Below are 12,721 nucleotides of genomic sequence, written 5' to 3' on the forward strand. Positions count from 1 at the left end.
ATGGCAGAGAGAGGAATCATTCTGTTCCCCCACCACTGTCTGTGCATCTGGGAGGGGCAGTGAAGGTCACTGTGGTACACTGGGGTCTTGTCAGGAGCTGTGCATGTTGTGGCATAGGCACAGGTGCCTGGTGGTGAGTAGGTGCCACTCGGGCAAGCTCACGGTGTGCTCACGTCTGCCTGCTGCAGCCACCTTCCCTCGGCACTGCAGAGGGAAGAGAGGCCCAGCTGCAGCCTGGAAAAACCTCAGGACACAGATTTGTGCTGTCCAAGGGAGGTGTGGGTGAGTGCTGCTGAGTGCCCAGCAAGGGGCTTGAGCCAGCCCAGATGTGCACAGGCAGGTCCCCTCTGACCCTGCCAGGGCTTGGCCTGCAGCCCTGCAGCCTGAAAATGAAATGTGCCAAGTTTCACCTAAACAAGAGGAAGAGATTTGTTGTGAGGGTGGAACAGGTTGCCCAGTGAGGCTGTAGAGTCTCCTCTGAAAATACTCAAAAGCCGTCTGAACAGAGCCATGAGTACCCTGGAAATGCTACTTCAGCAGGGATGTTGGACTAGATGACTTCCACTGGTCCCTTCCAACCTCTCCCATCCCGGGATTCTGATTCTGTGACCTGTGGAGATGAGGCACAAAGTCCCACCCAGGGGTGACAGGTAAGGCGTGTGCTCCCCTGGGAGGGCCGGTGTGGGTGCACACACGGGGGTGTCCGTGCCAGAGTGTCCCTGTGCCTGTCCGTGCCCGTGAGTGTCCCCGCGTGTCCCCGCGTGTCCCCGAGCCCGGGGCCGTGCATGTCGGTGCGGCGGTGCTGCGGCACCATCTCGTGGCCATCGGGACCGGGCTCCGCGGGCCCGGCAGAGCCGGGGACATGGCTGTGTACGACCTTGATATTGCAAAGGGGAAAGGCTGTTGAAAATGTGCGGTAGTTTTTAAATTTGCCAGGAAAAGTGCAATGAAACGCAGCAAGCAGAATCTGAGTTTTATAGGAGCAGGTGCAAAGGGAAGTTTAAATGCAATCTGTGCAATAACCCATTGGGAAGCAATGGATATCCTGTCAGTTTGCTTCAAAATGAGCATCCCACAGGATACCCTGCACTGGCCAGGAGCTCTGGGTGTCACATGGGAGGGTCTTTGGCTTGCACTGGGGTGCAGCACACAATACTAGGGCCAGCAAGGTGTGGAGATGTGAGGCTGAGCACAGAGCCTGGGTGCTGTATCTGTCAAACCACAGAGGTTTCACTGTTTAAAAGCATTAAAAATGGCTTCAGAACTGCACTTTTAGCTACATAAGGCAAATCCTGAGGAATGAAACAGCTGTCTGTTGTGTCGATGGGGGTGATGTTTGTGAAACCGATGAGTTACCCTGGTGGAGATATGGGACCACAGAAACAGACCATTGCCTGCAAACAGGCTGGCCTGGAGATCTTCAGCTTTCCCTGGATGTGATGAGTCAAGTGGTGCCAGCAGATAACGCCTGGGGAGTACGTGACTGCGTCCCCTCCAAGGGGTTTCTGCTGTGGCCTCCTGCACTGGGTGCACAGCTCCTCTCCTGGGTCCCGGCCGTCCCTTATCTCCCCGCACAGACCTGTGTCCTGACCTCATGTGAAGCCGAGCCCCGTGCCTGGGACGTGGATAAAGAGCTGGCCAGGTGATGAGACCCCCATCCGGTGTCCTCACTCCTGGCTTGGCATGGCTCGCTCCGCTGGCTGAACTCATTTGCAAGCGCTCAGCCAAGTAAGTGATGCAAAATCCTTTTTTTAGCTCTTTAAAATGTGCTGGGAGGGGTGGTGTGGAGGGCTGATTGTTTCCTTGCAGCAAGGATCAGGGGAGGCTTCAGTGCCACGAGCTGGGACCATCTCTCCATGACTCTGCCTGGCTGGAGTAGGGGACAAGCACGAGACCACAGTGAGGGATTTAAAAGGGCTTTGTGGTTCAAAACTGTCTATTTTCATCCTCACCCACTCAGATGTTTCCACACTTCACCCACTGCACTGCCCCTGCGGCAGAAGTGAAGCAGGAACTTCTACAGCCACAGCCCCAGCTCCGCCGCCTGAGTCTCCCTGGGGAGAGGATGGGCAGGGATCAACAGTGGCTTCTGCCCTGGGAGCCCTGGGGGGCAGCCTGCACAACCGAGGTCACCTCCCATCCATTTCTCTTCAAACCATGTGGCTTTCAGTCTCCTGTATTTGCTGACGTCTCAACATTCTTTAAAAAATAACTTTTCATAGCAAATTTACCTTCCCAGAATAAGTTTTTTTGCATGGTTAGCTTTCATGGTCACCCAAGAAGAAACCCATACCTCTTTTTTCTGCTCCCACCCAGGGCTGTGAATTAAAAGCTGGAAATATGGTCCCAGTGAGATGCTCATGGCAGTTAAACTCCAGTTAATGTGTTAGCTGAGTGTTTCCTAATGTTTCCATGGGAGAAATGGGCTTTACTAGAAGGTGTGCATCAGTGATTTCACTTCCTACCTGCAAGGTCAGAGCTCCAAATGTTAGGTGTTAAAGAGTTCATCTGTGGACATTCCGAGGTTTTAATGAGCCTTGCTGTAAAGCTTGGTTGCTGTTCACAGGTCTGTCTACTTCTACTTCTACTTTTGTCTGTCAGAGCTGTATATAAACAAGGTCAAAATACGGTGCAATTATCAAGAATCCTGAAAAAAAGATGCTTACAAACCATGCTTTAATTCAGCCCCCTGAACTGAGGGAAGCAGCAATGAAATAGCAAGTCTATGCAGCACAGGGTGGAAATTCCAAGCACACAAGGTCCTCTGGTCTTGGCTGGCTCCTGGGAGCCTTGCTGATCCCTCATTAGCAAATGCAGGGCTGACTGCTTCTGTTGTTGCATGAATGGGCTGTTGCCCTGCTGACTAACTGGACCCACTGGGGCAGCACTAATGGGAAGCAGCACTTTGCCTTCTTTGCCCAGGCAGACTGAGCCTACAGCTCAAACACGTGAGAAGAGGGGCCAGAGAACAGACTGTCCAGCCCTTGTCCCTCCTGGAGCATCTCCCAGTGCAAGCCATGAGCTGGCTTGCTTTCCCTCTCCATCCCTTGGTGCCAACAGCAGTGAACTTGTGTCAATGCAGCATGTTTGCTTGTCCAGTCCCTCTTTTTCTCATGAAATGAGTCATGGTATGTGAACAGAAGAGTCCTGAGAGCTGAACAACAGTGTGATACCACAGTTCGTGAACTGTGGACAGAGATTTCTTGTTCTTCATAACTGATTTTTGAAGCTTTTTTTTCCAGGACAATGTACCAGCATATCCTTTTCCTTTTCCTCCTCTCCTTCAGTCCCCATAAATGCCAAGATCAAATCCTGGGTGAAGATCCATATGAAATGCCCAAAGACTACCAGGAGGTCTACAGAGGAACAAAAAATGATGTCAAAGAGATCCCAAAGATTGCAAAGCCCTTTGTTTCTGAGATGATCTTTGTGCAAACCAGCATCACTGCTATCAGGAAAGGTGCCTTCAGGTACATGCCCAACCTAACCAAGATTTTGTTCATTGGCAACAAGATCAAGACTGTTGAACCTGGATCCTTTGATAATTTGGACAAGTTGAGGGAATTGGACATCTCTGGTGCCTCATTAGAAAAACTATCTGTGGGCACTTTCCAAAACCTCCCAAGTTTACAGAGGCTGGAGCTGAGAGACAGCCAGCTCAGATCCATCCCCAAAGGCCTGTTTGATGGGCTGGAAAGTTTGGGAGAGCTCTCCCTGCACATCAATGCAATCCCTTCTCTTCCAGAAGGCATTTTTGATTCTCTTGTCAATCTAACTTTTTTGGACCTGTCTAGAAACAGGATCACAGCTCTTCCTGGGAATGCCTTTAGCAAACTCACCCAGCTGCAAGTCCTCCGGCTGTATGAGAATGAGTTGCAGGACCTCCCAGAGGGACTGCTGGACAGTCAGCTGGAGCTGCTGGAGCTCAGCCTCCAGAGGAACAGGCTCAGGGCACTGCCACCCATGCTTCTGAGGAGCCTGCCTCACCTGGAGAAACTCTTCTTGGACAACAACCTCATCAGGGTTCTCCCAGCTCAGGGCTTTTTTGGTTTAAACAAACTGAAGTTGCTGACTCTGGGCTCAAACCATATTATGGAGCTCCCCTGCTGCCTTTTTGACACCATGCCACACTTGCGGGAGCTGGATCTGGGCAGGAACAGTTTGGCCACACTTCCAGATGGTGTCTTTGTCAATCTCACATCCCTTGGCAAACTCATCTTGTCCCACAACCAGCTATCTGCCCTGCCAAGAGGAGTCTTCAGAGGGCTCAGCAAGCTCTTGGACCTCCAGCTGGACACAAATCAGCTCTCTGCTCTGGATGAAGAGGTCTTTGCTTCTCTCCCAAATCTGAAAACCCTCAACCTTCGAAAGAACCAGCTGGAGAGTGTTCCCCAAGGGCTCCTAGACCCTCTGAAGAAGCTCAGCTCAGTGTATCTGAGTGGTAACCCATGGAGATGTGACTGCAACCTCTGCTACCTGCACCGCTGGATCCTGCACAACAGGGAGAAGGTCAAATTGTCCACCCAAGTCTCCTGCAAGAGCCCACCCCACCTGGCAGGGCAAGAAGTAACATTGCTGAGGGATGAACACCTGATTTGCCCAGGCACTCTGCCCTTTAACTCCACACCATCACAAAGGACATCAACGTTCTTGTCACATGGAGCTGTGTCCACAGCAGCACCAACCATGCTGTCATTGGCATCCTTTCCCATCAGGACACTGCCAACTACTCTTTCACCTGTGGTCACTTCTGCTGTGTTGCCAACCATGCCAATGGAAGTTGCCTTCACCACTCTGTCACCAACCAAGCCACCTAAGGCCTTTGTCACCACCCCACCACCAGCTGTGCTGCAGAAGACCTTCGGTGCCAGCCAATCAATAACCAATAAGCCCGAGGCCTCCATCACCACACCATCAACAACCAGTGTGCCCAGATCCTTCATCACCACACCATCACCAACTGTGCTACCAAAAGCCTTCACCAGCACCTCATCTCCAGCTGTGCTGCCAGAGACCTCCACTGCCACACCATCACCATCAGCTGAGATGCCCAAGGCTTCCATCACCACTCCATCATCAGCTTTTTCAACTTCAGCCATTGTAAGGCTACAGTCTCCTGGGGCCACCCACCCAGACCCTGTGCCACCCGCTCTAGCTGCTGCCACCACACAGGTGCCAACAAGCCCACTGGCAGCCACCACCAGACAAGAGCCTCCTGCTCTCTCAGTGCCCAGGGAGAAGCCAGTCACCATCCCACAGGGAACACCCATAGCCCCCCTTGTCTCAGCTACCTCCGTGGCACTCTGGCCATCCCCCAGGACTGCTGCTCTGGGCACAGTCCCACTGGCCTCACATTCGCCATCGCACCGTGCTCCTGCACCAGGCAGGGAATGGGGCTATTCCACCACGTGTGACCTGTCCACAGCTGGTGCCCAGCCCACCCCCACTGCCCCCCAACACGCTCCTGCTCCGGCAGGCACTGTCCTGCTCCCAACACCTCCCGTCCCCACACTATCAGACAGCACGAGCCCCTGCCCAGCCTCTCCACCCCTGGTCCCCAGCAGCCATCGTGCCTGGGGCTCATCCCTATGGGCCAGCCCATGGCAATGCCAGGTGTCCCTTGCCTTGGGGGTGGCCGTGCTGGCACTGCAGGCAGCCTGCACACTGCTGGGGGGGGTGGTCGCCCTCCTTCTTCACCAGGACACCCGCCACCAGCCCGGGCCACCTGTGCGGCTGCTGAGCCTTCAGGCGCTGGCTGCTCCGGGGACCCCTGAGCCGGCCCCGGCACCACCTTGAGCTTTGCTGTCCCTGTATGTCCTGTGCTGTGCCAGTTGTCCTCCTTTGGGGTCTGCAGCCGTGCTGGCCGCAGGATGCGCTGTCCCTGGGATGGGGGTCCCGGCACCCAGGCCGATCCCAGTGCAGGGGCTCCCCGCAGCCGGGCTGGTCTGGGATGACTCCTGGCGATGCTGGGAGCCTGCAAGCCTATGCGCGGTGTCCCTGCCTGACGGCCCTTCTGCCAAGGGACACTAGATGGCATCCCGACACCGGCAGTGGCTGCCACCGCCTGACCGCGGCCACCGAAACGCCGGAGTCCCCGCACCGCGGACATGGCCGCTTCTTGGCCATGGTCAGGAGCCCCTGCCCGAATCTCCTCCCATCCCTGGAAGGTGCTCGCAGACCTTGGGGAAAGATATCACAAGACTTCCTGCCCTGCATCCCGTTCTCTTCTCTGTGCCGCGTTACAGGATGTGGCAGTGTCTGTGCCACCATCATACACAGGTCTCTTCCCCTCTCCCTCTCCCTTTCCTCCTCCCTGATATTAAAGCCTCCTCTGCATGTCTGATGGGCTGGTGAAAAGACTGTTTTCATCCTGGGGCTTTTCTTGCCATGACCTGCTGTGGGGGATTCCTGTTGCTTGCTGGAGTGTGGGGTCTCCACTGAGTGCTGGGGTAGGACCAGGGCCAACTGGCACTGTGAGACAATAGATAAGCTTTTCTTCCCACTCCTAAATCTCATGTCCCCCAAAACCCCCTTGTGGTGCTGCCCAGCCCATCTGGAAGAGTGATGTTTCAACATGGCTGGCCATGTGCTTCTTTACCACAAGCTCAGCTGGTGCTGAGCCCTGGCTGCAGGATGGGAACAGGTCTCTTGGGAAACTCGGGAGGAAGGGTTGGTGAGAGCCTTCACCTCGGCAGTCCTGGGCTCCTGCCAGGCCCAGGGAAGTGCCAAACTTAAACAGAAGTGGCTGTTCCTCTGTGGTTCCTGCCATCACAGAAAGTGTTGAAACCTTTCCTGGGAAGCTTTATTCCAGGAGAATTTGAGCCGATGAACACAGGGGTTGTTCCCTTGATTCGGGTCTCTAGGTACCTTTTTTTTTAGCTTTAGCTTCAGTGTTGATTTTGCCCTGTGCACAGTAAGCTGCTCCCAAATTTGATCACAGTTTCTGCAGGGTTGCAGGTGTCTGTCTTCAACTCCTTGCCATTGCTGCTGGTGCCTGCTCCATCTTGTCCTGCCTTTGGCTGCCCTTCCCCACTTGTGTGGCATGGGGGCTGCCTGGCATGGAGGTGTCCAGGGAAAGAGTCCCAGAAAAGCAATAGTTTGGACATGTGTGTTTCACAAGAAAAAGTGGGAAAGCAACTCGGAAACCTCCTGGCCAGTGAGCCCTGAGCACCCCAGTTCCCCTGCCTGGTGCAAGACCAGGGGAGGGGGAAGGGGCTTTGTGCCAGACTGTGTGCCTGCAGCTATGCATTAGGGACCTGGATATACATCCTTGCTGAGAACCTGTGCAGTGTTACAGGCCCTTCAGCTGCTCCTTGAAGTCCTGCTGACGGCTGTGAAATACGGGAGGCGAGCGTGGGGCAGCACATCTGGGCGGGATGGAGCGAGCAGCTCCGGGGCCAGGGCTGGCACAGCAGGTAATGAGATACAGATGAGGGGGATGGAGTGTTTTTTCTGGCGATCCAGATGGACTCGGTTTAATACTTGATTTAGAGGGTTTGAAAGCGGGGCCCGGCTGCTGGGGAACAGACCCCAAGCACTTCCCAAGGTGGTGGTGGCGGGGGTCTCTGCTGGCTTTTCAAATATTTAATGGCCCAGCACAGTCTAAACATGGAAGTACTTCGGGGTGAGATTAGCACAACATAATCACATCTTAAAAGGTCTTCAGAGACACAAGGCACGTCCGCTCTCATATTAATTACTGGTTATTAATAAAGCTGGGGTCAGGCATGAGGTGTTCACTCCGGAGCGTGCTGGTTCCCTCTTTGCAGTATCTGAACGCAACCCAAAGCCCTGCAGCCTCCACCTGTGCCCATCCGGCTCTGGAAGCCAAATGGCTGACATTCCTACAGCTGCTTTTAAAACTAATTTGCCCCATAATACCCCGAAAAGGCCACATCTCTCTAAGTGGCCAGAACACCTCTAAGTGCTTCAGAGTGCTGTAAAATAATAACAGCCAAGGGTGTTCTCAGCACGGGAATTTCCTGCTATGATCGATTTGTAATTTGCAATGAAAATACAGAGTGCATGTTCCCAGGGCCAGGCTGGTGCAGCTGGCTCACAGGGAAGAGTCAGCTCCCTCCACCACTTCAGGGCCAGCCCTTGGAGGGTTACGGCTGGGCTGGGAGGAATTAGCAGCTGTTCCCATTTGCCCCTGTTGGCCCCAGTGTACTCCAGGAAGGAAGGAGCTTAGAGGGATGCAGGGTGTCCTGGGGGTGATGTGCCTGAGCAGCCTGTGGGGCAGCACCCTGGGGTTTCCTGCTTGCTGAGCAAGAGCTGCCAGAGAGCACATGGAGATGGGGCAGAGCATGGGCATCTGCACCAGGGAGATCAGTGTTTGCTGATTCGGGGCTACAGCTCGCTGCAATGAAGGTGTGTGGCTGGGGCAGGTGCTGTGGAGTGCAGAGTCCCTGGCACACCTTCTCCACTCTGGGCTGTGGGCAGCCCAGGCATCCCTTTGCAGCACACCACTGCACTGGGTAGTGGTCAGTAGTTTTTAACCTGTGAATTTCTCTGGTTTCTCTGAACTCAGGTAAAATGCACAGCACCATGTGGTGAGGAGTGCCCAGGATTGCCCATGCACTGAACGAGGCATCACCTCGCTTTGCTCTTCCTCTGCTTGCTGCTCCTTGCACAGGATGCCCCTGGTTCTTGTTTTGGAAAAAAAACAGTTGAGTATCCCCATGTGGCATCTCCAGGCTGCTCATGACACTCTACACCTCTTCCCAGTTGCTGTGACTGCCTGACAACCTCACAGCCTCAGGTGACCAACAGTTAGAAGCAGAGACAGGAGACATTCATGTGTGTCCCTGAGTGGTGCTGGGACCAGGGGACTCCAGCATGGCCTGGGAGTCCTGCAGCTGCTGCTGGCTCTCTCCCTGCCCTGTGCAGGTGAGACGTGGCTCCCACAGCACTGTCACATGCTGCAGCACTGACCTGTAACCCTCTGCATGTCAGCCCTGCCAGGAGCCACCCATGCTGTGGGTGTGGTCTGTCCTGTCCCTGCCACCTGCTTCAGTTCCCTTTCCTGTCCCTGGGGAATGGGCAGGAAGGGGCTCACAAGCAAAACTCTTTCTTGTGGTTCATGGGGAGGGGGGCAATGAACACCTGCATGAGGGGGATTTGCACTATAACCCACACGAGGAGCAAGCCTGGGCTATGGTGGGCAAGTCTCACTGCTGGCTTGTGATGGGATCCCAGCTCGTGGCCGTGCTGCCACACTCAGCATCCCTCTCCACACCCACTCACAGTACCCATCCAGCCACGTCAGGCTGCCTCTTGCAGGAAGCCCAGTGAGACACATGGGGCAAGAGCTGAACTGGGACATTCCTTCATTGCTTTGCCCTTGGCATCTCCCAACCCTGCTGCAGCAGGGGCCTGACTTCCCCAGGAGCAGCGAGAGGCCACACAGCAGGAGGGATGAGGCTCAAGCAGATGTGGGGCTGACACCCCTGGCATTCTCATCCTGTCTGCCTCATACCTTGGGCTGTCCAGGCTTTTATTCAGGGTTTGGGCAGGGCATGAGAGCAAGGGCAAGAAAAACAAGCTGTTGCATCCTCCCTTGGGCAGCGAGAGAGCCCGGAGGGGCGGAAGTTCCTGTTTGTTTAAGGTGCAAACAAGTGCTGTTAATCTGCTGCCTGTTTGTATTTCTTTAGAGCTCCTGAGTGTGGGGGGAGCGGAGCTGGGGTCTCCCCTTTGTGCGGGGGCAGGGTCAGGCTATTGGAAGTGGAGGTGAGAAAACACAGAGGGGCAGCTGGAACCTGCTTTGGGAGGGAAAGATTTTTTTCGGCTATTTATGATAATTAGTGGGAAACGTTCCTCAAGCGTTTCAGATGATTCTGTAATGAAGTTGGGTCGAATGTTTCCACTTTGTTCCCCTGGAACCATTAAAAATCCCCCTTCTTTGGCTGCCTTAATTCAATGCTGAAAAGGCACAATGGCATAAAAGTGGCTCTGGGCAGGGCGGCACGCCTCCCGCCCCTCCAGATAGAGCCCTTCAGAGCCCAGATTTTCTGGGTTATAAACCTCAGCACTTGTAATGTTTGTGCAGAAGCTGCTGTGGATCCTGTGTCCAGAGCTCCTTCGCATCCCTGCTGCCAGTCTGTGTGTGAGCACCACTGAGACTGGTGTGCTCAGAGGGAGCAAAGGCCAGCACCAGCACAGCAGGGTGACAAAGAGCAGCCACAGACAGAGATGCCATCACTCCACTGTTACAGAAAAGCTATTTTCTGCCCGTGGTTGTGCTGCGAGCTTGCTGGGGTGAAATGCTGCACTGGGAGAGGATCAGGCTCCATTCAGGGGGAAATGGGGGGGTCCAGACCAAAGGAAAGTCCTGCTGAGCCAGTGCTGTTCTAGGCCAGATCCTGCCCTGCCTGCTGGGCCAGGGAGCACCCAGGCACCAGCACAGAGCAAGGGGCCTGAAATCCAGCCATGACCTTCCAGGTGAATCATGAGCAGTCTGCAAGAGCTGGCTCAGTCTCCTCTTGCTTTTATCGGTGGAAGGCTTTTCCAGCATATGTGATGAAAAGAAAATCCACCTGCCTGATCTCACACATCTATCAGCACTATTTCCCCAGGGATGATGTGTAAAGCTAATGGGAGCTCTCCTGCTAAAGCTGTGATAAAAAGAGAAAATGGCAAGAGCTTTTAGCATACTGGTGGGGGCTGAATGTGATGGATTTTGGCCTCCCCATCAATATTCTCATGTGGATTCCAGTCGAGCTCAATGTCCTAGACTGAGCACGGGGCTGCAGCAGGTGGGGGGGAGCTGCTCCCCTCCTGCTCCTCTTTTGGCTGGGCAAGGGCAGCTGGGGAGTGCTTGGACACCCAGTGTGGGCATCCAGCATTGGTACAGTCCTGCAGCTCTGTGGGGCAGGACGGAGCCATGCCTGCTGGCCCGGCAGCTTCCCTCCCTAACCACAGGCAGTGTCTTTCAGGTAGTGACTGCAAACTGGGAGCACATCATCCTTAATGCCCACCCCCTGCCCCATGGCTGAAGCCAGCACACCCCACTAAGGTACTAAATCATCCAGCTGTGGAGGAGAGGCTCCCCAGGAGCTGCCCCATCCCTCTGCCTTGCCTGCCCCTCCCATAATCAAGAAGTCATATCAGTCCCCTTTACTCCTTTCAATGGAGAAAAATTTGCAAACAAATTCCTGCCAGCAGGACATTCAAGCTCTCCTGCATGGTGGGATAAAGTAACCTGTCACCTCTGCCCTGTCCCCAACACCAGCTGGTGCTGGGAGCACGGCTGGGGAGCTCCATGCTCTCCACAGGGCTGGTGACTCCAGGCAGAGTGGGGATGGTCTGGGAGGGCTCTCAGGAAGAGCAGAAGGGCTTCAGTTTTCCCTGACATAATGCATGGCCTGCAGTGATGGGGTGACACAGTGAGCCCTGCTGTGAATTAGCTGGAGTCCTTACCTCGGGTTTCTGTTAGGGCAGGTCCTGAAGCACCACTTGAATTATGATACTTCTGACAGTCCCCATGTCTGTACCGCCGATCTTTTTTGTGGAAAAATCTCAATATACACAGTAGATTTTCTGTGGGAGCTGAGGTACTGGCACTGAGATGAGTATCTGGATGGTGTATGCCTGCAGGCAAGGGTAGCAGGTCCTGGGCAAACCGCAGTGTGCTCAGGGATGGGGGTTTCAGTGCAGGTTGCTGCCTGCACCATGCTTTAAGCCTCCACACACAAATGGCTCTCTTGGCAAAGTTTGCAGTGGGAAACCAGCTATCTCGGTGTATAGAAGTGATGATATGAAGCCTCATGAAATGTGGCAAGCCTGTGGCTTCCTGAGCTCACCACAGCTCTGGCCAACTCTGACAAGTGTGTTTGATGGACCAAGTACCTCTGGTACCACCCTGCCAGCACATCTCCACCCCTTCCCCCTGCTCCCCCCCCAGGTCCGGCGATTGCTTTCCAATGAATTATTTACATAAGTTCTCAGCAGCGGCTGGAGACAAAACCTCAGGTACGGAGCAGCAGCATGCTCCTGACCTTTCCCACCGCCGGACAAACGGAGCCAGCAGCACGAGGCGGGCACACAAAGGCGCTGTGCCGGCCGGAGCGCTGACCCCGCTGTGCCACAGCTACCTGCTGCTCTGCCACAATGGCCCCGCGCCCCGGCCGGCCTGCCGGGGCGATGAAAAAGGGCCCGAGATAATAATGAGCCTGACTACCACTGCTCTCTTCAGAGAACTGAGTCAACTCCTTGGGAAGAAAGGGGGAAAAAAAAAAAAAAAGAGGCAGAAAAAAAAAAGAAAAAGAAAAACCCTTCTTGGATAATAAAGAAGTAACAAATGAAGACTGAAAGCCTATAGAAGGCGTCTTAACCCAGTGAAGAAAAAAAATGTCAACATCTGTGGAGCTGTCTGCAAAAACAGACCAAACCCCTAATGAATACCCTCTAGAAAAGACATTCACTCGAGGAAAGGCAAAAGGCTACATTTTTCTATGGAGGTATAAAGATTTTGATGAATCTGCCCTTTCCCTTTCCAGTGCAGTTGAACCAAGCACTAATGTTCATCTTCAGCTGTATTAAAGAGTGTGGAGGGGGGCACAGGGGGGAAGAGTCTTGATCTGAAAGCTTATGGGGAGGATGGATTTAGGGAGCCTGGATAGACATCTGAGCACTAAAGCAAGGAAGAAAAGCAACAGGCATTAGAGAAAATACTGTTTAACAAGAGTTTCCTTAGTCAACCCATTTGAGCAGAGATTGGTGC

At 54.1% G+C, this 12,721-nt stretch overlaps 1 protein-coding gene across 3 annotated transcripts; it reads left to right on the forward strand.

Moving 5' to 3' along the window:
* The first annotated feature begins 75 nt into the window (after nt 1–75).
* LOC107208983 (carboxypeptidase N subunit 2-like) lies at nt 76–12,314 on the forward strand. 3 transcript variants are annotated; one of them, XM_015638193.3, is made up of 2 exons: nt 76–1,728; nt 3,243–12,277. In XM_015638193.3, exons 1-2 carry the CDS (start codon nt 1,646–1,648, stop codon nt 5,794–5,796), a joined length of 2,637 nt encoding a protein of 878 aa, XP_015493679.1. In that variant the 5' UTR covers nt 76–1,645; the 3' UTR covers nt 5,797–12,277. The 3 variants fall into 3 exon arrangements, with proteins under 3 accessions (XP_015493679.1, XP_018863401.1, XP_033372706.1); XM_019007856.2 differs by having other exon boundaries at nt 3,288–12,277; XM_033516815.1 differs by having other exon boundaries at nt 1,657–1,728; nt 1,961–12,314.
* The last annotated feature ends 407 nt before the right edge of the window (nt 12,315–12,721 follow it).

Source organism: Parus major, chromosome 9 (assembly GCF_001522545.3).
Source record: "Parus major isolate Abel chromosome 9, Parus_major1.1, whole genome shotgun sequence".
In the NCBI taxonomy this organism is placed as follows: Eukaryota; Metazoa; Chordata; class Aves; order Passeriformes; family Paridae; genus Parus; species Parus major.

What these genes read in the sequence shown, in the direction of transcription:
- LOC107208983 (XM_015638193.3), top strand. Translation starts at nt 1,646, where the DNA reads ATGAGACCCCCATCCGGTGTCCTCACTCCTGGCTTGGCATGGCTCGCT. An exon ending in ATTTGCAAGCGCTCAGCCAA is followed by an intron (nt 1,729 to 3,242) that starts GTAAGTGATGCA and finishes TTTTTTTTCCAG; the next exon opens with GACAATGTACCAGCATATCC.